General features: G+C 46.7%; 1 protein-coding gene across 1 annotated transcript in view; it reads left to right on the top strand.

Moving 5' to 3' along the window:
• The first annotated feature begins 236 nt into the window (after nt 1–236).
• LOC143767185 (ornithine decarboxylase-like) overlaps nt 237–22,432 on the top strand; it is a 154,867-nt gene continuing 132,671 nt past the window's right edge. Inside the window, exon 1 of the mRNA XM_077255285.1 lies at nt 237–308. Within this exon, the coding sequence (XP_077111400.1) occupies nt 290–308 (19 nt within the window). The 5' untranslated portion in view covers nt 237–289. The remainder of the gene's footprint in view (nt 309–22,432) is intronic.

Here is a 22,432-nt window from a genome sequence, read left to right as displayed (position 1 = left end):
ATATTATTTTATAGATGTGACACAAAGAATAATAACATGTATAGTATGTATTTATAGAAACATGTCCATGAAAGTATTGTAATCACAATTGTGGATATCATCTATCTCTAGGCTTAAGCTGCTCATAAATATTGATTTTGAAGAAACTATTTAAACTTAGAACTTTTGTTCAGGGTTTATATACAGATTAAATTAATTATAGTATTGTCACAATTTTTTAATTTCATTTGCCTCTAGATATCCTCAAGTTCTAAAGAAAGACCCTTTGCTAATTCCTTAATTACAGGACATGTTGATGATGGATACGTGTAAGTATATAACATGTATGCTATATGTATTGCTTTGAGAATCACTTAAAAGGGATATTCCCATCTCCAAGATCCTATCCCAGAATGTAGTAGGTGTAAAAATAATAATATCACCAAATACCTCAAATTAGAAATGCAATATAGTTTTTATTATTCGTTATGTCTTTTTCCTCATGTTCAGGCAATGTAGGACCTTAGGTATCCATGGCTACGACACCTAGCAACTAACTAACTGTCACTGTATCTGTGGTCGTAACCATGGATACCTACGGTCCTGCAATGCCTGCACATTAAGAAACAGACATAGCGAATCAGAAAAACTGTACTACATTTCTAATTGGAGGCATATTTTAATATGATTACTTTTACACCTACTGCATATTGGGATAGGGTCTAGCAGATGGGAGTATCCCTTTAAAGAGGTTGTCAACCTTTGGGAACAATTTATGTTTTCTTCAATTCATGTATTTTGGCCTAAAAATCATGTTTACAATGAGGTTTCATTAAAACTTTTGCAGCATTTGCATCTTTGTGTTCCTGATCGTTCAACTTTGATTTGGTCCAGAATCATAAGAAAGCTGAGAGGGGCTGAGAAAAAGACAGACAAAAGAGTTACAAACTCTGTGTCAGATAATCATAGCAGGTTGACCGATGGATTCTCAGCTAATTCTGAAGCCAGCCATAGACAACGCAATACAGAGGCTATAAAACAAATGTTGCAACATTTTTCTTGAAAAAAAACCACTATAAACCTGCAGAACAAATATGGAGTTAATATCATTCTAAAGCCACCTCACTGACAGCCTGGCTATTGGGAACAAATGAACGTTATTCCTTCTGGTACTTCCAGCTTTCAGTCATGGAGGTGCAGCCTGTAGACAGTGAGCGGCTGCTGGATTCACACCCCTGGCACTGACTGACAGCCAGTTCAGAGTTGCTCCAGTATTGAGCCAGCCCTAAGTCAGTGCCAGGGCATGGTTACAGCCGTTGTTCACTATGTACTTAGCAATGACTGAGCCCGCGTTTCTATGACTGAAAGCCGGAGGCTGACCTGGAGAAATAAAGTTTGTTTCCTCCTGATAATCGGTCATTCAGTGAGGCAGCGGTGGCATAGCTTTAGAACACTATTTACTGGCAGATTAGCCCCATATCTGCAAGTTAATAGTGTTTATAGGTTCCCTTTAAATAAAAAAAATTATCTCAATGATGAACAAATCAGTCACAACTTATAGAAGCACTCCCATTATTTTTTTTATTTGTTAATCATGTGTAAATATATGTGCTGCATACTCTAATCGCCATCTTCCCCGTGACTGTAAGGCTGTGTGCAGGATTATTCGCGTTTTTTCGCGATAAAATCGCTATAAAAACGCTTAAAAAATGCATACATTAAGCATCCCATTATTTTTAACCCCTTAATCCCATATGACGTACTATCCCATCAAGGTGACCTGGGACTTAATTCCCAGGGACGGGATAGTACGTCATAGCGATCGGCCGCGCTCACGGGGGGAGAGCGGCCGATCGTGGCCGGGTGTCAGCTGACTATCGCAGCTGACATCCGACACTATGTACCAAACATGATCGCAGTGTTCCGGCGGCATAGGGAAGCATCGCGCAGGGAGGGTGCTCCCTGCGGGCTTCCCTGAGAACCTCGTTACAAGGCGATGTGCTCACCTTGTACCGAGCGTCTCCTCCCTGCAGGCCCCGGACCCAAAATGGCCACGGTGCTGCATCCGGGTCCTGCAGGGAGGTGGCTTACCAAGTGCCTGCTCAGAGAAAGCGCTGGTAAGCCTGCAGCCTTGAACGTCAGATCGCTGATCTGACATAGTGTATTGCAAAGTGTCAGATCAGCGATCTGACCTTATAACATGATGTCCCCCCCCCCCCCCCGGGGCAATGTTATAAAGTAAAAAAAATATATATATATTTAGATGTGTTAAAAAAAAAAAAAATTCCTAAATGAAGAAAAAAAAAAAATATTGTTCCCATAAATATATTCCTTTATCTAAATAATAGAAAAAAAACAATAAAAGTACACATATTTAGTATCGCCGCGTCCGTAACAACCCGACCTATGAAACTGTCCCACTAGTTAACCCCTTCAGTGAACAACGTAAAAAAAAAAAAACGGGGCAAAAAACAATGCTTTATTATCATACCGCCGAACAAAAAGTGGAATAGCACGCGATCAAAAAGACAGATATAAATAACCATGGTACCGCTGAAAACGTCATTTTGTCCCGCAAAAAACGATCCACCATACAGCATTATCAGCAAAAAATAAAAAAGTTATAGTCCTCAGAATAAAGCGATGAAAAAATCATTATTTTTTCTATGCAAATGCAACGTGACGCCTGCAGACCAATCCATCTAAGTCTGCATTCCAAATGGCGCTCCTTCCCTTCCGAGCTCTGCCATGCGCCCAAACGGTGGTTCCCCCCCACATTTGGGGTATCAGCGTACTTAGGACAAATTGGACAACAACTTTTGGGGGCAAATTTCTCCTGTTACCCTTGGAAAAATACAAAACTGGGTGTTAAAGATAATTTTTGTGGAAAAAAATGATTTTTTATTTTCACGGCTCTGCGTTATTAACTGTAGTGAAACACTTGGGGGTTCAAAGTTCTCACAACACATCTAGATAAGTTCCTTGGGGGCTCTAGCTTCCAATATGGGGTCACTTGTGGGGGGTTTCTACTGTCTAGGTACATTAGGGGCTCTGCAAATGCAATGTGACGCCTGCAGACCATTCCAACTAAGTCTACATTCCAAATGGTGCTCCTTCCCTGCAGAGCTCTGCCATGCACCCAAACGGTGGTTACCACCCACATATGGGGTATCAGCGTACTCAGGACGAATTGCACAACTTTTGGGGTCCAATTTCTTCTGTTACCCTTGGCAAAATACAAAACTGGAGGCTAAAATTAATTTTTGTGGAAAAAAAAAATAATTTTTATTTTCACGGCTCTGTTTTATAAACTTTAGTGAAACATTTGGGGGTTCAGAGCTCTTACAACACATCTAGATAAGATCCTTAGTGGTCTACTTTCCAAAATGGTGTCACTTGTGGGGGGGTTTCAATGTTTAGGCACATCAGGGGCTCTCCAAATGCAACATGGCGTCACATCTCAATTCCAGCCAATTTTGCATTGAAAAGTCAAACGGCGCTCCTTCCCTTCCGAGCTCTGCCATGAACCCAAACAGTAGTTTACCCCCACATATAGGGTATCAGCATACTCAGGACAAATTGCATAACAACGTTTGGGGTAAAATTTCTTCTGGTAACCTTGGGAAAATAAAAAATTCGGGGCGAAAATTCATTTTTGTGAAAAAATATTATTTTTTATTTTTACGGCTCTACATTATAAACTTCTGTGAAGCACTTGGTGGGTCAAAGTGCTCAATACACATCTAGATAAGTTCCTTAGGGGGTCTACTTTCCAAAATGGTGTCACTTATGGGGGGTTTCAGTGTTTAGGTACATTAGTGGCTCTCCAAACGCAACATAGCGTCCCATCTCAATTCCAGCCAATTTTGCATTGAAAAGTCAAATGGTGCTCCTTCTATTCTGAGCTCTGCCATGCACCCAAACAGTGGTTTATCCCCACATGTGGGGTATTGGAGTACTCAGGACAAATTGTACAACTTTTGGGGTCCATTTTCTCCTGTTACCCTTAGTAAAATAAAACAAATTGGAGATGAAGTAAATTTTGTGTGAAAAAAAATTAAATGTTAATTTTAAACATTCCAAAAATTCCTGTGAAACACCTGAAAAGTTAATAAACTTCTCGAAGGTGGTTTTGAGCACCTTAAGGGGTGCAGTTTTTAGAATGGTGTCACACTTGGTTATTTTCTATCATATAGACCCCTTACAATGACTTCAAATGTGGTGTGGTCCCTGAAAAAATTGGTGTTGTAAAATGAGAAATTGCTGGTCAACTTTTAACCCTTATAACTCACTAACAAAAAAAAAAAATGTGTTTCCAAAATTGTGCTGATGTAAAGTAGACATGTGGGAAATGTCACTTATTAAGTATTTTGTGTGACATGTCTCTGTGATTTAAGGGCATAAAAATTCAAAGTTGGAAAATTGCAAAATTTTCAAAATTTTCACCAAATTTCCGTTTTTTTTTCACAAAAAAACACAGATAATATCAAAGAAATTTTACCACTGTCATGAAGTACAATATGTCTCGAGAAAACAGTGTCAGAATCACCAGGATCCGTTGAAGCGTTCCAGAGTTATAACCTCATAAAGGGACAGTGGTCAGAATTGTAAAAATTGGCCCGGTTATTAACGTGCGAACCATCCTCGGGGCTTAAGGGGTTAATGCATTCTTCCATTTTTTTGTGCACATGATGCGTTTTTTTTTCCGCAAAAAAAAATGCATCACGGTAAAAAACGCAGCATCTTCATTAATTTTGCGGATTTTTCGCTTTTTCCCGCTATTTAATGCATTGGGAAGCTCCGGAAAAAAACGCACAAAAAACTAGCAAAAAAACGTGCAAAAAACGCATGCAGATTTCCTGCAGAAAAAGTCCAGTTTTGTTCAGGAAAATTCTGCAGAAAATCCTGAATGTGTGAATGTGTGCACATAGCCTAATTGCGACCAGTCGGCTCACAGTGGGTTCTATGTGTGAGTGAGAAGACGCAATTACAATATAGAGGACGATCAAGGCACCACTGGATATCAGGGAACACAGAGATCAGCAAATATTTCATTTCCCTCACAGTACGCAGCACACATATTTACACATATTTATCAAATAAAAAAATTAACACAAGTGTTTTTTTTTATCTACCTTTCCTATTGCCTTTGGGCGAGCAGAAGGCTAACAGCACTTCCAAGTGCCTCTCAGAAAAAACAGCAACTTAGAATTTGGTGGGGTCACAGAAGAGCATAGCTCCATAGCTCACAACTTTTGCCTTTACAAAATAATTTTACCCCTCGATTCCCCTTTCATTGCTCCATAAAGTGTGATGTCAACAACAGTGTCCCCCAAACACAATATATTACCCCCACAGCGAATTCTTTCACATTAATCTCCACACGCACGATATGATAACCCTACTGTACCTCCCCCCACCCGGAAAAACAAAGCAGGCCCACCCATATAGACGAGCAAAACAGTATAATAGCTCCCTCACATAGACCTGAAAATAGTATAATGGTCCCCCACACAGACCTACAAATAGTACAATGGCCCCTACACAGACCTGCAAACAGTATAACGGTGACTCCACAAAGACATGCAAACAGTATAATGTCCCCCCACATAGAACTGCAAACAGAATAATGTCCCCCCACATAGACCTGAAAACAGTATAATGGTCCCCCACACAGACCTGCAAATAGTACAATGGCCTCTACATAGACCTGCAAACAGTATAACGGCGATTCCACAAAGACATGCAATCAGTATAATGTCCCCCCCCCCACATAGAACTGCAAACCGTATAATGTCCCCCCCACATAGAACTGCAAACAGTATAATTGCCCCCATAAAGACCTGCAAACAGTATAATGTCCCCCCACATAGACCTGCAAACAGTATAATGTCCCCCCACATAGAACTGCAAACAGTATAATTGCCCCCAATATAGACCTGCAAACAGTATAATGATCCCACATATAGACCTGCAATCAGTATAATACCTCCACATACACCTGCAAACAGTATAATGCCCCCCACATAGACCTGCAATCAGTATAATGCCCCCCACATACATCTGCAAACAGTATAATGCCCCCACATAGACCTGCAAACAGTATAATGATCCCACATATAGACCTGCAATCAGTATAATGCCCCCCACATACATCTGTAAACAGTATAATCATCCACCACATAGATCTGCAAACAGTATAATGATCCACCACATAGACCTGCAAACAGTATAATGATCCCACATATAGACCTGCAATCAGTATAATGCCCCCACATACACCTGCAAACAGTATAATGCCCCCCACACAGACCTGCAATCAGTATAATGCCCCCCACATACATCTGCAAACAGTATAATCATCCACCTCATAGACCTGCAAACAGTATAATAATCCCACATAGAGACATGCAATCAGTATAATGCCTCCACACACACCTGCAAACAGTATAATGCCCCCCACATAGACCTGCAATCAGTATAATGCCCCCACATACATCTGCAAACAGTATAATGCCCCCCACATACACCTGCAAACAGTATAATGCCCCCCACATAGACCTGCAATCAGTATAATGCCCCCACATACATCTGCAAACAGTATAATGCCCCCCACATACACCTGCAAACAGTATAATGCCCCCACATAGACCTGCAAGCAGTTTAAGGATCTCACATATAGACCTGCAATCAGTTTAATGCCCCCCATAGGTCTGCAAACTGTAGAATGCCCCTCCCCCACATACACCTACAAACAGTATGATGTCACCCACATAGGCGTGTAAACAGTATAATAACCCCCATATTGTCCTTCAAACAGTATAATGGGCTCCGCACAGTCCTGCAATAATATAATGGTCCTCACACAGCCTCCCAAATTGTATATTGGACCCATATAACATAAGGAGGACTATTCCTACACCTCTATTAAGGTCCGATATTAATTATTAACGTCAGGCTTGACTGCCAATAATTAATATACAACTTAGTGATGCCTTAACGTTATCTGATCCTTGTGCTATATAGTAACTGAGACAAAGCCATGCATCAATAAAGAATATTTATTACACCTCAAAAGTCCACAGTCTGCTTTACATATACCCAAGCTGGTGACTAGAAATCTATCTATCCAGTGGCGTAACTACAAAGTTATGGGCCCTGGTGTGAAGTTTCAAAATGCCCCCCCCCCCCCCCCAACATTCCAAAATATTTTCCACACAAATTTACATTTTCCCTATTCATTTCGCACACTATAGCATTATTGAAAGTTGTATAGTGTGACCTCAGTGGCGTAACTATCCGGTGCCCCATCCTGGCATATATTTGTCCCCTGTACTACCATTGTTATGTAATTTATAAAGGAAAATAAACCATTATACTCATCAGGGGCTTACATAGAAGTCATGGGGATCCATATAAGAAGTATAATGCACCCCCATAGTCCTCCTTATAATATAACGCACCCCCATAGTCCTCTATATAATATACTGCACAGTTCATAGTCATCCATATAGTATAATACACTCCCCATAGTCCTCCATATAGTATAATAGACTCCCCATAGTCCCCCATATAGTATTATACACTCCTCAGTCCTCCATATAGTATAATACACTCCTCAGTCCTCCATATAGTATAATACACTCCTCATAGTCCTCCATATATTAAAATACACTCCTCATAGTGCTCAATATAGCATAATGCACTCCTCATAGTCCTCCATATAGTAAAATAAACAGTTCAGTCCTCCATATAGTATAATACACTCCTCAGTCCTCCATATAGTATAACACACTCCTCGGTCCTCCATATGGTATAATACACTGCTCATAGTGCTCCATATAGTATAATGCACCCCTCATAGTCCTCCATATAGCATAATACACTCCTGAGTTCTCCATATAGTATTATACACTCCTCATAGTCCTCCATATATTAAAATACACTGCTCAGTCCTCCATATAGTATAATACACTCCTCTTACTGCTCCATATAGTATAATGCACAGCCATCGTCATCCATGTCGAACAATTCACTTCTCATAGTATAATGCACCCCATAGTTCTTGATATAGTATAATGTATTCCCCATAGTCCTCAATACAGTATAATGCAGCCCACATATAGTATAATGCAGCCACCCCACAGAGTATAAGAGTATAATAGCCACCCCACAGAGTATAATGCAGCCAACCCACAAAAGTATAATACAGTCCCACCATACAATATAATGTAACCTCCATAGAATATAATGCAGCCCCCTCATAGTATAATGCAGCCCCTCCATACAGGGGCAGTGAGAAAGACACGGGCAAATGGTGCCTAGGAGGCGGAGAGAAGAGCACAAGGGGACTAGTGGGCAAGGGAGACCGACATAAGGGGACATAAGGGGACACACGGGGACTAGTGTGCCAGGAAGACTGACAAGGGGACACACGGGGACAAGTGGGCAAGAGAGACTGACACAAGCGGACACACGGGGACTAGTGAGCCAGGGAGACTGACAAGGGGACACACGAGGACTAGTGAACAAAGGAGAGTGACACAAGGGGACACACAGGGACTAGTGGGCAAGGGAGACTGACACAAGGGGACACACGGTGACTAGTGGGAAAGGGAGACTGACACAAGGGGACTAGTGGGCAAGGGAGACTGACACAAGGGGACTAGTGGGCAAGGGAGACTGATACAAGGGGACTAGTGGGCAAGGGAGACTGATACAAGGGGACTAGTAGGCAAGGGAGACTGATACAAGGGGACACACGGGGACAAGGGATACAAGCACAAGGGGACAAGGGAGACAGGCACAAGGGGACACACAGGGACTAGTGGGCAAGGGAGACTGACAAGGGGACTAGTGGGCAAGGGAAACTGACACAAGGGGACACACGGAGACTAGTAGGCAAGGGAGACTGACACACGGGGACAAGGGAGACTGACACAAGGGGACACACAGGGACTAGTGGGCAAGGGAGACTGACAAGGGGACAAGTGGGCAAGGGAAACTGACACAAGGGGACACACGGAGACTAGTAGGCAAGGGAGACTGACACAAGGGGACAAGGGAGACTGACACAAGGGGACACACGGTAACTAGTGGGCAAGGGAGACTGACACAAGGGGACACATGGGGACTAGTGGGCAAGGGAGACTGACACAAGGGGACAAGGGAGACTGACACAAGGGGACACACGGTAACTAGTGGGCAAGGGAGACTGTTGTGAAATTGGATTTTGGGCTCCCCCGGTGGCCACTGGTGGAATTGAACTGGTGTGCATCATCCTCTCTGTTCACCTGTTTCCATCAGGATGTGGGAGTCGCTATTTAGCCTTGCTCCTCTGTCACTTCCATGCCGGTCAACATTGTAATCAGAAGCCTTTCTGTGCATGTTCCTGCTGCTAGACAACTCCCAGCTAAGTTGGACTTAGCCCTTGTTTGTTTTTGCATTTTGTTCCAGTTCACAGCTGTAGTTTCGTTTCTGTGTCTGGAAAGCTCTTGTGATCTGAAATTGCCACTCTGATGTTATGAGTTAATACTAGAGTCTTAAAGTAATTTCAGGATGGTATTTTGATAGGGTTTTCAGCTGACCATGAAAGTGCCCTTTCTGTCTTCCTGCTATCTAGTAAGCGGACCTCAATTTTGCTAAACCTATTTTCATACTACGTTTGTCATTTCATCTTAAATCACCGCCAATATTTGTGGGGGCCTCTGTCTGCCTTTCGGGGAAATTTCTCTAGAGGTGAGCCAGGACTATATTTTCCTCTGCCAGGATTAGTTAGTCCTCCGGCCGGCGCTGGGCGTCTAGGGATAAAACGCAGGCTACGCTACCCGGCTACTGTTAGTTGTGCGGCAGGTTTAGTTCATGGTCAGTTTAGTTTCCATCCTTCCAAGAGCTAGTTCGTATGTTTGCTGGGCTATGTTCTCTTGCCATTGAGAACCATAACAGTTTGACCGGCCTAAAAGGGTTAAATTAATTGACAGAGAAAGGAGAGAAAAGAGAAGTCTGCTGAAGATTTTTTTTTTTTTTTTTTTCTCAGTTCTGAGTGTGCTTGTAATTGAATCACTTGCAAGTCTGCCTATATTGCAGCCTTTCTCTCTCTCTCTCCTTCTAATCCTGGAATGGCTCTGTGTTCACCTGTTTAAAATGGATATTCAGAGTTTAGCTGCAGGTTTGAATAATCTCACCACGAAAGTTCAAAACTTACAAGATTTTGTTGTTCATGTTCCTATATCTGAACCTAGAATTCCTTTGCCTGAATTTTTCTCGGGGAATAGATCTTGCTTTCAAAATTTCAAAAATAATTGCAAGTTGTTTTTGTCCCTGAAATCTCGCTCTGCTGGAGATCCTGCTCAGCAGGTCAGGATTGTGATTTCTCTGCTCCGGGGCGACCCTCAGGATTGGGCTTTTGCATTGGCTCCAGGGGATCCTGCGTTGCTCAATGTGGATGCGTTTTTTCTGGCCTTGGGGTTGCTTTATGAGGAACCTCAGTTAGAACTTCAGGCGGAAAAGGCCTTGATGTCCCTATCTCAGGGGCAAGACGAAGCTGAAATATACTGCCAGAAATTCCGTAAATGGGCTGTGCTTACTCAGTGGAATGAGTGCGCCCTGGCGGCGAATTTCAGAGAGGGTCTCTCTGATGCCATTAAGGATGTTATGGTGGGGTTCCCTGTGCCTGCGGGTCTGAATGAGTCCATGACAATGGCTATCCAGATCGATAGGCGTCTGCGGGAGCGCAAACCTGTGCACCATTTGGCGGTGTCTACTGAGAAGACGCCAGAGAATATGCAATGTGATAGAATTCTGTCCAGAAGTGAACGGCAGAATTTTAGACGAAAAAATGGGTTGTGCTTCTATTGCGGTGATTCAACTCATGTTATATCAGCATGCTCTAAGCGTACTAAGAAGCTTGATAAGTCTGTTTCAATTGGCACTTTACAGTCTAAGTTTATTCTATCTGTGACCCTGATTTGTTCTTTATCATCTATTACCGCGGATGCCTATGTCGACTCTGGCGCCGCTTTGAGTCTTATGGATTGGTCCTTTGCCAAACGCTGTGGGTATGATTTGGAGCCTCTTGAAACTCCTATACCCCTGAAGGGGATTGACTCCACCCCATTGGCTAGCAATAAACCACAATACTGGACACAAGTAACTATGCGGATTAATCCGGATCACCAGGAGATTATTCGCTTTCTTGTGCTGTATAACCTACATGATGTGTTGGTGCTTGGATTGCCATGGCTGCAATCTCATAACCCAGTCCTTGACTGGAAAGCTATGTCTGTGTTAAGCTGGGGATGTAAGGGGACGCATGGGGACGTACCTGTGGTTTCCATTTCATCATCTATTCCCTCTGAGATTCCTGAATTCTTGACTGAATATCGTGACGTTTTTGAAGAACCTAAGCTTGGTTCATTACCTCCGCACCGGGAGTGCGATTGTGCCATAGATTTGATTCCGGGTAGTAAATACCCTAAGGGTCGTTTATTTAATCTGTCTGTGCCTGAACATGCTGCTATGCGAGAATATATAAAGGAGTCCTTGGAAAAGGGACATATTCGTCCTTCGTCATCTCCCTTAGGAGCCGGTTTTTTCTTTGTGGCTAAGAAAGATGGCTCTTTGAGGCCGTGCATTGATTATCGGCTTTTGAATAAAATCACGGTTAAATATCAATATCCGTTGCCACTGCTGACTGATTTGTTTGCTCGCATAAAGGGGGCCAAGTGGTTCTCTAAGATAGATCTTCGTGGGGCGTATAATTTGGTGCGAATTAAGCAGGGGGATGAGTGGAAAACCGCATTTAATACGCCCGAGGGCCACTTTGAGTATTTGGTGATGCCTTTTGGTCTTTCAAATGCCCCTTCAGTCTTTCAGTCCTTTATGCATGACATTTTCCGTGATTATTTGGATAAATTTATGATTGTGTATCTGGATGATATTTTGATTTTTTCGGATGACTGGGACTCTCATGTCCAGCAGGTCAGGAGGGTTTTTCAGGTTTTGCGGTCTAATTCCTTGTGTGTGAAGGGTTCTAAGTGCGTTTTTGGGGTTCAAAAGATTTCCTTTTTGGGATATATTTTTTCCCCCTCTTCCATCGAGATGGATCCTGTCAAGGTTCAGGCTATTTGTGATTGGACGCAACCCTCTTCTCTTAAGAGTCTTCAGAAATTTTTGGGCTTTGCTAACTTTTATCGTCGATTTATTGCTGGTTTTTCTGATGTTGTTAAACCATTGACTGATTTGACTAAGAAGGGTGCTGATGTTGCTGATTGGTCCCCTGCTGCTGTGGAGGCCTTTCGGGAGCTTAAGCGCCGCTTTTCTTCCGCCCCTGTGTTGCGTCAGCCTGATGTTGCTCTTCCTTTTCAGGTTGAGGTCGACGCTTCTGAAATCGGAGCTGGGGCGGTTTTGTCTCAGAGAAGTTCCGATTGCTCCGTGATGAGACCTTGTGCTTTTTTCTCGCGTAAATTTTCGCCCGCCGAGCGGAATTATGATGTTGGGAATCGGGAGCTTTTGGCCATGAAGTGGGCTTTTGAGGAGTGGCGTCATTGGCTTGAGGGGGCTAGACATCAGGTGGTGGTATTGACTGACCACAAAAATCTAATTTATCTTGAGTCCGCCAGACGCCTGAATCCTAGACAGGCGCGCTGGTCGTTGTTTTTCTCTCGGTTTAATTTTGTGGTGTCCTACCTGCCGGGTTCTAAGAATGTTAAGGCGGATGCCCTTTCTAGGAGTTTTGAGCCTGACTCCCCTGGTAATTCTGAACCTACAGGTATCCTTAAGGATGGAGTGATATTGTCTGCCGTTTCTCCAGACCTGCGGCGGGCCTTGCAGGAGTTTCAGGCGGATAGACCTGATCGTTGCCCACCTGGTAGACTGTTTGTTCCTGATGATTGGACCAGTAAAGTCATTTCTGAGGTTCATTCTTCTGCGTTGGCAGGTCATCCTGGAATCTTTGGTACCAGGGATTTGGTGGCAAGGTCCTTCTGGTGGCCTTTCCTGTCTCGAGATGTGCGAGGCTTCGTGCAGTCTTGTGACGTTTGTGCTCGGGCCAAGCCTTGTTGTTCTCGGGCTAGTGGATTGTTGTTGCCCTTGCCTGTCCCGAAGAGGCCCTGGACGCACATCTCGATGGATTTTATTTCGGATCTTCCTGTTTCTCAGAAGATGTCTGTCATCTGGGTGGTGTGTGATCGTTTCTCTAAGATGGTCCATTTGGTTCCCCTGCCTAAGTTGCCTTCTTCTTCCGAGTTGGTTCCTCTGTTTTTTCAAAATGTGGTCCGTTTGCATGGTATTCCGGAGAATATCGTTTCTGACAGAGGTACCCAATTCGTGTCTAGATTTTGGCGAGCATTCTGTGCTAGGATGGGCATAGATTTGTCTTTCTCGTCTGCTTTCCATCCTCAGACTAATGGCCAGACCGAGCGGACGAATCAGACCTTGGAGACATATTTGAGGTGTTTTGTGTCTGCAGATCAGGATGATTGGGTTGCTTTTTTGCCTTTAGCGGAGTTTGCCCTCAATAATCGGGCCAGTTCTGCCACCTTGGTGTCTCCCTTTTTCTGTAATTCGGGGTTTCATCCTCGATTTTCTTCTGGTCAGGTGGAATCTTCGGATTGTCCTGGAGTGGATGCTGTGGTGGAGAGGTTGCATCAGATTTGGGGGCAGGTAGTGGACAATTTGAAGTTGTCCCAGGAGAAGACTCAGCTGTTTGCCAACCGCCGGCGTCGGGTTGGTCCTCGGCTTTGTGTTGGGGACTTGGTGTGGTTGTCTTCTCGTTTTGTCCCTATGAGGGTTTCTTCCCCCAAGTTTAAGCCTCGGTTCATCGGCCCGTACAAGATATTGGAGATTCTTAACCCTGTGTCCTTCCGTTTGGACCTCCCTGCATCTTTTTCTATTCATAATGTTTTTCATCGGTCATTATTGCGCAGGTATGAGGTACCGGTTGTGCCTTCCGTTGAGCCTCCTGCTCCGGTGTTGGTTGAGGGCGAGTTGGAGTACGTTGTGGAAAAAATCTTGGACTCCCGTGTTTCCAGACGGAAACTCCAGTATCTGGTCAAATGGAAGGGATACGGTCAGGAGGATAATTCTTGGGTGACTGCCTCTGATGTTCATGCCTCCGATTTGGTCCGTGCCTTTCATAGGGCTCATCCTGATCGCCCTGATGGTTCTGGTGAGGGTTCGGTGCCCCCTCCTTGAGGGGGGGGTACTGTTGTGAAATTGGATTTTGGGCTCCCCCGGTGGCCACTGGTGGAATTGAACTGGTGTGCATCATCCTCTCTGTTCACCTGTTTCCATCAGGATGTGGGAGTCGCTATTTAGCCTTGCTCCTCTGTCACTTCCATGCCGGTCAACATTGTAATCAGAAGCCTTTCTGTGCATGTTCCTGCTGCTAGACAACTCCCAGCTAAGTTGGACTTAGTCCTTGTTTGTTTTTGCATTTTGTTCCAGTTCACAGCTGTAGTTTCGTTTCTGTGTCTGGAAAGCTCTTGTGATCTGAAATTGCCACTCTGATGTTATGAGTTAATACTAGAGTCTTAAAGTAATTTCAGGATGGTATTTTGATAGGGTTTTCAGCTGACCATGAAAGTGCCCTTTCTGTCTTCCTGCTATCTAGTAAGCGGACCTCAATTTTGCTAAACCTATTTTCATACTACGTTTGTCATTTCATCTTAAATCACCGCCAATATTTGTGGGGGCCTCTGTCTGCCTTTCGGGGAAATTTCTCTAGAGGTGAGCCAGGACTATATTTTCCTCTGCCAGGATTAGTTAGTCCTCCGGCCGGCGCTGGGCGTCTAGGGATAAAACGCAGGCTACGCTACCCGGCTACTGTTAGTTGTGCGGCAGGTTTAGTTCATGGTCAGTTTAGTTTCCATCCTTCCAAGAGCTAGTTCGTATGTTTGCTGGGCTATGTTCTCTTGCCATTGAGAACCATAACAGGAGACTGACACAAGGGGACACATGGGGACTAGTGGGCAAGGGAGACTGACACAAGGGGACACACGAGGACTAGTGGGCAAGGGAGACTGACACAAGGGGACTAGTGGGCAAGGGAGACTGACACAAGGGGACAAGGGAGACTGACACAAGGGGACACACAGGGACTAGTGGGAAAGGGAGACTGACACAAGGGGACTCACGGGGACTAGTGGGTAAGGGAGACTGACACAAGGGGACACACAGGGACTAGTGGGCAAGGGAGACTGACACAAGGGACACACAGGCACTAGTGGGCAAGGGAGACTGACACAAGGGAGCTAGTGGGCAAGGGAGACTGACACAAGGGGACACAGGGACTAGTGGGCAAGGGAGACTAACACAATGGGACTAGTAGGAAAGGGAGACTGACACAAGGGGACACATGGGGACTAATGGGCAAGGGAGATTGACACAAGGGGACTAGTGGGCAAGGGAGACTTACACAAGGGGACTCGTGGGCAAGGGAGACTGACACACGGGGACTAGTGTGCCAGGAAGACTGACAAGGGGACACACGGGGACAAGTGGGCAAGAGAGACTGACACAAGCGGACACACGGGGACTAGTGAGCCAGGGAGACTGACAAGGGGACACACGAGGACTAGTGAGCAAAGGAGAGTGACACAAGGGGACACACAGGGACTAGTGGGCAAGGGAGACTGACACAAGGGGACACACGGTGACTAGTGGGAAAGGGAGACTGACACAAGGGGACTAGTGGGCAAGGGAGACTGATACAAGGGGACTAGTGGGCAAGGGAGACTGATACAAGGGGACTAGTAGGCAAGGGAGACTGACACAAGGGGACACACGGGGACAAGGGATACAAGCACAAGGGGACAAGGGAGACAGGCACAAGGGGACACACAGGGACTAGTGGGCAAGGGAGACTGACAAGGGGACTAGTGGGCAAGGGAAACTGACACAAGGGGACACACGGAGACTAGTAGGCAAGGGAGACTGACACACGGGGACAAGGGAGACTGACACAAGGGGACACACAGGGACTAGTGGGCAAGGGAGACTGACAAGGGGACTAGTGGGCAAGGGAAACTGACACAAGGGGACACACGGAGACTAGTAGGCAAGGGAGACTGACACAAGGGGACAAGGGAGACTGACACAAGGGGACACACGGTAACTAGTGGGCAAGGGAGACTGACACAAGGGGACACATGGGGACTAGTGGGCAAGGGAGACTGACACAAGGGGACAAGGGAGACTGACACAAGGGGACACACGGTAACTAGTGGGCAAGGGAGACTGACACAAGGGGACACATGGGGACTAGTGGGCAAGGGAGACTGACACAAGGGGACACACGAGGACTAGTGGGCAAGGGAGACTGACACAAGGGGACTAGTGGGCAAGGGAGACTGACACAAGGGGACAAGGGAGACTGACACAAGGGGACACACAAGGACTAGTGGGAAAGGGAGACTGACACAAGGGGACACACGGGGACTAGTGGGCAAGGGAGACTGACACAAGGGACACACAGGCACTAGTGGGCAAGGGAGACTGACACAAGGGAGCTAGTGGGCAAGGGACACTGACACAAGGGGACACAGGGACTAGTGGGCAAGGGAGACTAACACAATGGGACTAGTAGGAAAGGGAGACTGACACAAGGGGACACATGGGGACTAATGGGCAAGGGAGATTGACACAAGGGGACTAGTGGGCAAGGGAGACTTGACAAGGGGACTCGTGGGCAAGGGAGACTGACACAAGGGGACTAGTGGGTAAGGGAGACTGACACAAGGGGACTAGGGACACAAGCACAAGGGGACAAGGGAGACAGGCACAAGGGGACACACAGGGACTTGTGGGCAAGGGAGACTGACACAAGGGGACACACGGGGACAAGGGACACAAGCACAAGAGGACAAGGGAGACTGACACAAGGTGACACATGGAGACTAGTGGGCAAGGGAGACTGACACAAGGGGACAAGGGAGTCTGACACAAGGGGACACATGGGGACTAGTGGACAAGGGAGACTAACACAAGGGGACTAGTGGGCAAGGGAGACTGACACAAGGGGATAAGGGAGACTGACACAAGGGGACACACGTGGACTAGTGGGCAAGGGAGACTGACACAAGGGGGCACATGGGGACTTGTGGGCAAGGGAGACTGACACAAGGGAACACACAGGCACTAGTGGGCAAGGGAGACTGCCACAAGGGAACTAGTGGGCAAGGAAGACTGACACAAGGGGGACACACAGGGACTAATGGGCAAGGGAGACTAACACAAGGGGACTAGTGGGCAAGGGAGACTGACACAAGGGGACACACAGGGACTAGTGGGCAAGGGAGACTGACACAAGGGGACTAGTGGGCAAGGGAGACTGACACAAGGGGACAAGTGGGCAAGGGAGACTGACACAAGGGGACTAGTGGGCAAGGGAGACTGACACAAGGGGACTAGTGGGCAAGGGAGACTGACACAAGGGGACAAGTGGGCAAGGGAGACTGACACAAGGGGACTAGTGGGCAAGGGAGACTGACACAAGGGGACACACGGGGACAAGGGACACAAGCACAAGGGGACAAGGGAGACAGGCACAAAGGGACACACAGGGACTAATGGGCAAGGGAGACTGACACAAGGGGACACACGGGGACAAGGGACACAAGCACAAGGGGACAAGGGAGACAGGCACAAGGGGACACACAGGGACTACTGATCAAGGGATACTGACACAAGGGGACACATGGGGACAAGGGACACAAGCACAAGGAGACAAGGGAGACAGGCACAAAGGGACACACAGGGACTAATGGGCAAGGGAGACTGACACAAGGGGACACATGGGGACAAGGGACACAAGCACAAGGAGGCAAGGGAGACAGGCACAAGGGGACACACAGGGACTAGTAGGCAAGGGAGACTGACACACGGGGACAAGGGACACAAGCACAAGGGGACAAGGGAGACAGGCACAAGGGGACACACAGGAACTAGTGGGCAAGGGAGACTGACACAAGGGTACACACGGGGACAAGGGACACAAGCACAAGCGGACCCATGGGAACCAGGAGGAAGGGGAGAAGGGCACAAGGGGACACACGGGGATTAGGAGGCAAAGGTGACAGGCACAAGAGGACACAAGGGGACTCCGAGGGCAGAGTAGATAGGGACGCACGGGGAGACAGGGCTGCAAGGGGACAGGGGAAGACGGGGGAGACTTGGGAGCAGGGAAGAAGGGGGCACAGGGATTATGAGGACAGGGTAGATGGGGAACACACGGTGAGAAAGGGGACTGGGAAGACCTGAGAGCAGGGCAGACAGGTCACACAGCGATAAGGGGCAGGGAATGCATGGGGGGTGCAGGAGGACTCAGGGCATGGGAGATGGGGAGCATTGGGAGACCAGGCGAGGAGTTACAAGGCACGTACGGGGGTTCGGAGGAACACAATGACCTGAACCTGGGGACCTATAAGGACATGGGGCACGGGAGAGCAGGGAGGAAACAGGGCTGGTGTCACAGGGGGCCGGGGACGCTGGGCGCCGAGGACAGTGAAACACGGGCAGCAGACACACCTCACTGCTGCCAGTCCCATACACCTCCATGTGCATCCCCGAATTCTCCACATGGCTGAGCTGCTGCGGCATCCCCCTCCTGGGCGGCTTGGTCCACGTGCCCCCCGTCAACTCCAGAGCCGCCTGTTCCCGGTCTCAGCAGCCGCCACAGGCTCTGCCAATATGGCGGCCGCCATCACCTGTGCAGATGCTGCACTGTCTGGGCCCCGCACACAGCGGGTGCACAATGAAGTGACGTCATTGCGCACCCGCATTGGCAGAGGGGAATAATAGGAGAGGGAGCGTCAGCTGACGCTCTCTCCTTCATCATTGCATTGAACTTTACCGGCGTCATAGACGCCAGTATAGTTCAATGCGGCGGCGGCGGGAGTCAGGTGCCACTGTCCTGCCAGGCCCCTGACCTGCCAGGCCCGATCACAGGGGCGACTGCTGCGACCATGGTAGTTATGCCCCTGACACACATGCACACACACACGCTCATACACAAGCTCACACACATCTCACACTCTCCTCTCTGGTACAGAGGAAGCTGATATAAACGTGCAGCTCTTCAGCTTCTCCTGCTTACAGCAGCTCTGTCCTGTCTTGCATCTCCCCCGCTCTCGCCTTCTGTCCCAGCAACCTCTGCGACCGTGGTAGTTACACCCCTCTATCTATCTATCTACACATATATTGATACTACAACAATTATGCAGCAATAGCGGAACAACATCACACATACCTAATTATATCTCCCACCCATGTTACGTAAAAACCACACGCACAATAATTACAACCCACCCACCTATCACTTGCTAACTAATTGTCCATATATAATGCATGGGTATGCAGGGCCCATTAAGTAAGGGGTTGCAGGGGATCAGGTGGTAAGTGGATACTTAAACAGATATGTTCCTCATGATGCCAGTGGAATAAGAGAGAGCATGTGGGCAGAGCTGGGGTTTTTAGTCCAACAGCCAAAAGGAAGGGTCCATTTTCCTTTGAGAGGAAATTATGTCAGTCTATTTTATTATTTCCGATAAACTGGCTAAGGTTCATTCTTAGCTGAACATATTTTTCAGCAATTGACTGGACATCCCTATTGTCTCCCCTCCTCCCCCCTCAGCAACAATACTGTTGCACTATATATGAGGGGAATGATATGAGTGGGGACATTATTCATGTGGAATATATGTGTGAGGGATTATATATGTAGCGCCCCCACTGCCGCAGGGCCGAGGGGTACCCGGTACTGGGCCTCTGAGTCTCTGCTCTGGGGTTGTCACGGTGGCTAGACCCGGTCCGTGACCCTGCTGAGGGGCGTACAGTAATAGATGTGGATAGTGGTGGTGGTGCAGTGCAGTAAGTAACGAGGACACCAGGTTGCAGTCTCTTTACCTCTTTACTGAAGGTCTCTGGGTCCTCAGTCCGGAATACGGTTCACCAGGCTGCGCAAGTCCGGCCGGTCCAATGGCACCTCCAGAGTTCTCCTTGCAGGTGGAAATCTGTGCCTTCCTGCTAGCGCTATGTGTTGTGGTCCTCCCCTGCTGTGCTTACGGGATAGTCCCCACAACTGTTGTGTCTGTTTCTCGTGTTCCCTCACAACTCGATTAGATGATCTTCTGCTAATCTTCCGTCCCTCCCAGGTGTTATGGTTGGGACGCACCCGTATGACGGGTAGGCTCGGAGCTCTTCCGGGACCCTAGAGTCGCCCCTCTCCACAGGTTGCCCCCTATGTCTGCGTAGGTGATTTAGGTGAGACAGCCCGCCTGTGACTGACTGTCCTGCCGTTGGTTTGAAGTATGGCTTAGAGCTCTGTACCTCCTCGGCGTTCCGGCCGCTGGTTGTTTACGCCTCAGTAGGATGTTGCCTCGATCTTACAGCACGACTCCTACTGGTATTCTCCTTCTTGCTTTGATCTCGTTTCTCACTCAGCACAATAAATCTCGCTTCTTGTCCTTTCTTAGGGCACCGCCGCTATGAAGTGCAGGCGCGGTCCCGTATCTTTCTCTCTGTTTGCCAGGCCTCTGTCAGGATCCCACCCCTGACAGGGACCCCACCGAATCTTCCCCTGCAACACCCTCTGCCACAAGGTGTTGCCTGGTTCCAACCCAGTCAGCGTTCTCTCTAACTTCCTGCCTGACCCCCAGTTTTACCAGTATGTGAGGAGTGGCCTAATGAATAGTACCCTTAGCTCCCCTTGGAGGCCCGACTGTGAAATGTATTGGTGTATGTGATACCTGGTCAGATGAACTCCTTCAGTGTCATCAGACGTACCATAGCCCCCCTTAGCGGCGGAGCCACAGTACTGCAACGACCAGGACTCTAGGGCGCTGCATATATATATATATATATACAGTACAGACCAAAAGTTTGGACACACCTTCTCATTTAAAGATTTTTCTGTATTGTCAGGACTATGATAATTGCACATTCACACTGAAGGCATTAAAGCTATGAATTAACACATGTGGAATTATATAATTAACAAAAAAGTGTGAAACAACTGAAAATATGTCTTATATTCTAGGTTCTTCAAAGTAGCCACCCTTTGCTTTGATGACTGCTTTGCACACTCTTGGCATTCTCTTGATGAGCTTCAAGAGGTAGTCACCGGGAATTGTCTTCTAACAATCTTGAAGGAGTTCCCAGAGATGCTTAGCACTTGTTGGCCCTTTTGACTTCACTCTGCGGTCCTGCTCACCTCAAACCATCTCGATTGGGTTAAGGTCTGGTGACTGTTGAGGCCAGGTCATCTGGCGTAGCACCCCATCACTCTCCTTCTTGGTCAAATAGCCCTTACACAGCCTGGAGGTGTGTTTGCGGTCGTTGTCCTGTTGAAAAATAAATGATGGTCCATCTAAACGCAAACCGGATGGAATAGCATGCCACTGCAAGATGCTGTGGTAGCCATGCTGGTTCAGTATGCCTTCAATTTTTAATAAATCCCCCACAGTGTCACCAGCAAAGCACCCTCACACCATCACACCTCCTCCTCCATGCTTCACGGTGGGAACCAGGCATATAGAGTCCATCCGTTCACCTTTTCTGCGTTGCACAAAGACATGGTGTTTGGAACCAAAGATCTCAAATTTGGACTCATCAGACCAAAGCACAGATTTCCACTGGTCTGTTGTCCATTCTTTGTGGTCTTTAGCCCAAACAAGTCTCTTCTGCTTGATGCCTGTCCTTAGCAGTGGTTTCCTAGCAGCTATTTTACCATGAAGGCCTGCTGCACAAATTCTCCTCTTAACAGTTATTGTAGAGATGTGTCTGCTGCTAGAACTCTGTGTGACATTGACCTGGTCTCTAATCTGAGCTGCTGTTAACCTGCGATTTCTGAAGACACAGACCCCCTAAGAAGAAGCGAAACGCGAAACGCGCGTCGGGGAAGACACCACGCATACAGGTTATGTATTTAGCTTTTTGCACTATAGTTTATTTTTAGGCGCATGTTTATTTAGTACTTGCTATGGATCGTAACCTATCCCCTGATAGTCCTTATACTAATATGGCTATGGCAGTAGCGGCATGATCATAGATAACCTGGGACATATAACTTATTTGCACTATTGCAGTTATTTATATATATAGCACTAAGCACTTTGTATATTGTCCCTGTGTGACTATATTTGTATTAAGCACTGCACTTTGATTACTTTATCCAGGGCATATATGCATTATGGTTTTGCTCTGGTCATAAGGATTAGGACTGTGGGTTTATGCGTCTTTATCTAACCTTGCTGCTAATTAAATTGTTAGTATGTGGATTTGTATACATACCTCTTTATTATTCTATATTATCTAGTGTATGGTGGTGTCAGTTCTTTGCATTTGTGTCTCTGTTTTTGCGTGTATTTTAAATTTTATTATTTAATAAAGAATTTGTTAAACTTTATCTTGGATATCTGGCATTGGCTTCCGTATTTTTGTAGGATTTCTTTGAATT

This window comes from Ranitomeya variabilis, chromosome 4, assembly GCF_051348905.1.
Source record: "Ranitomeya variabilis isolate aRanVar5 chromosome 4, aRanVar5.hap1, whole genome shotgun sequence".
NCBI classification, from domain to species: Eukaryota; Metazoa; Chordata; class Amphibia; order Anura; family Dendrobatidae; genus Ranitomeya; species Ranitomeya variabilis.
The sequence above is the reverse complement of the archived record's forward strand: the minus strand, read 5'-3'. Positions and strand labels throughout refer to the sequence as shown.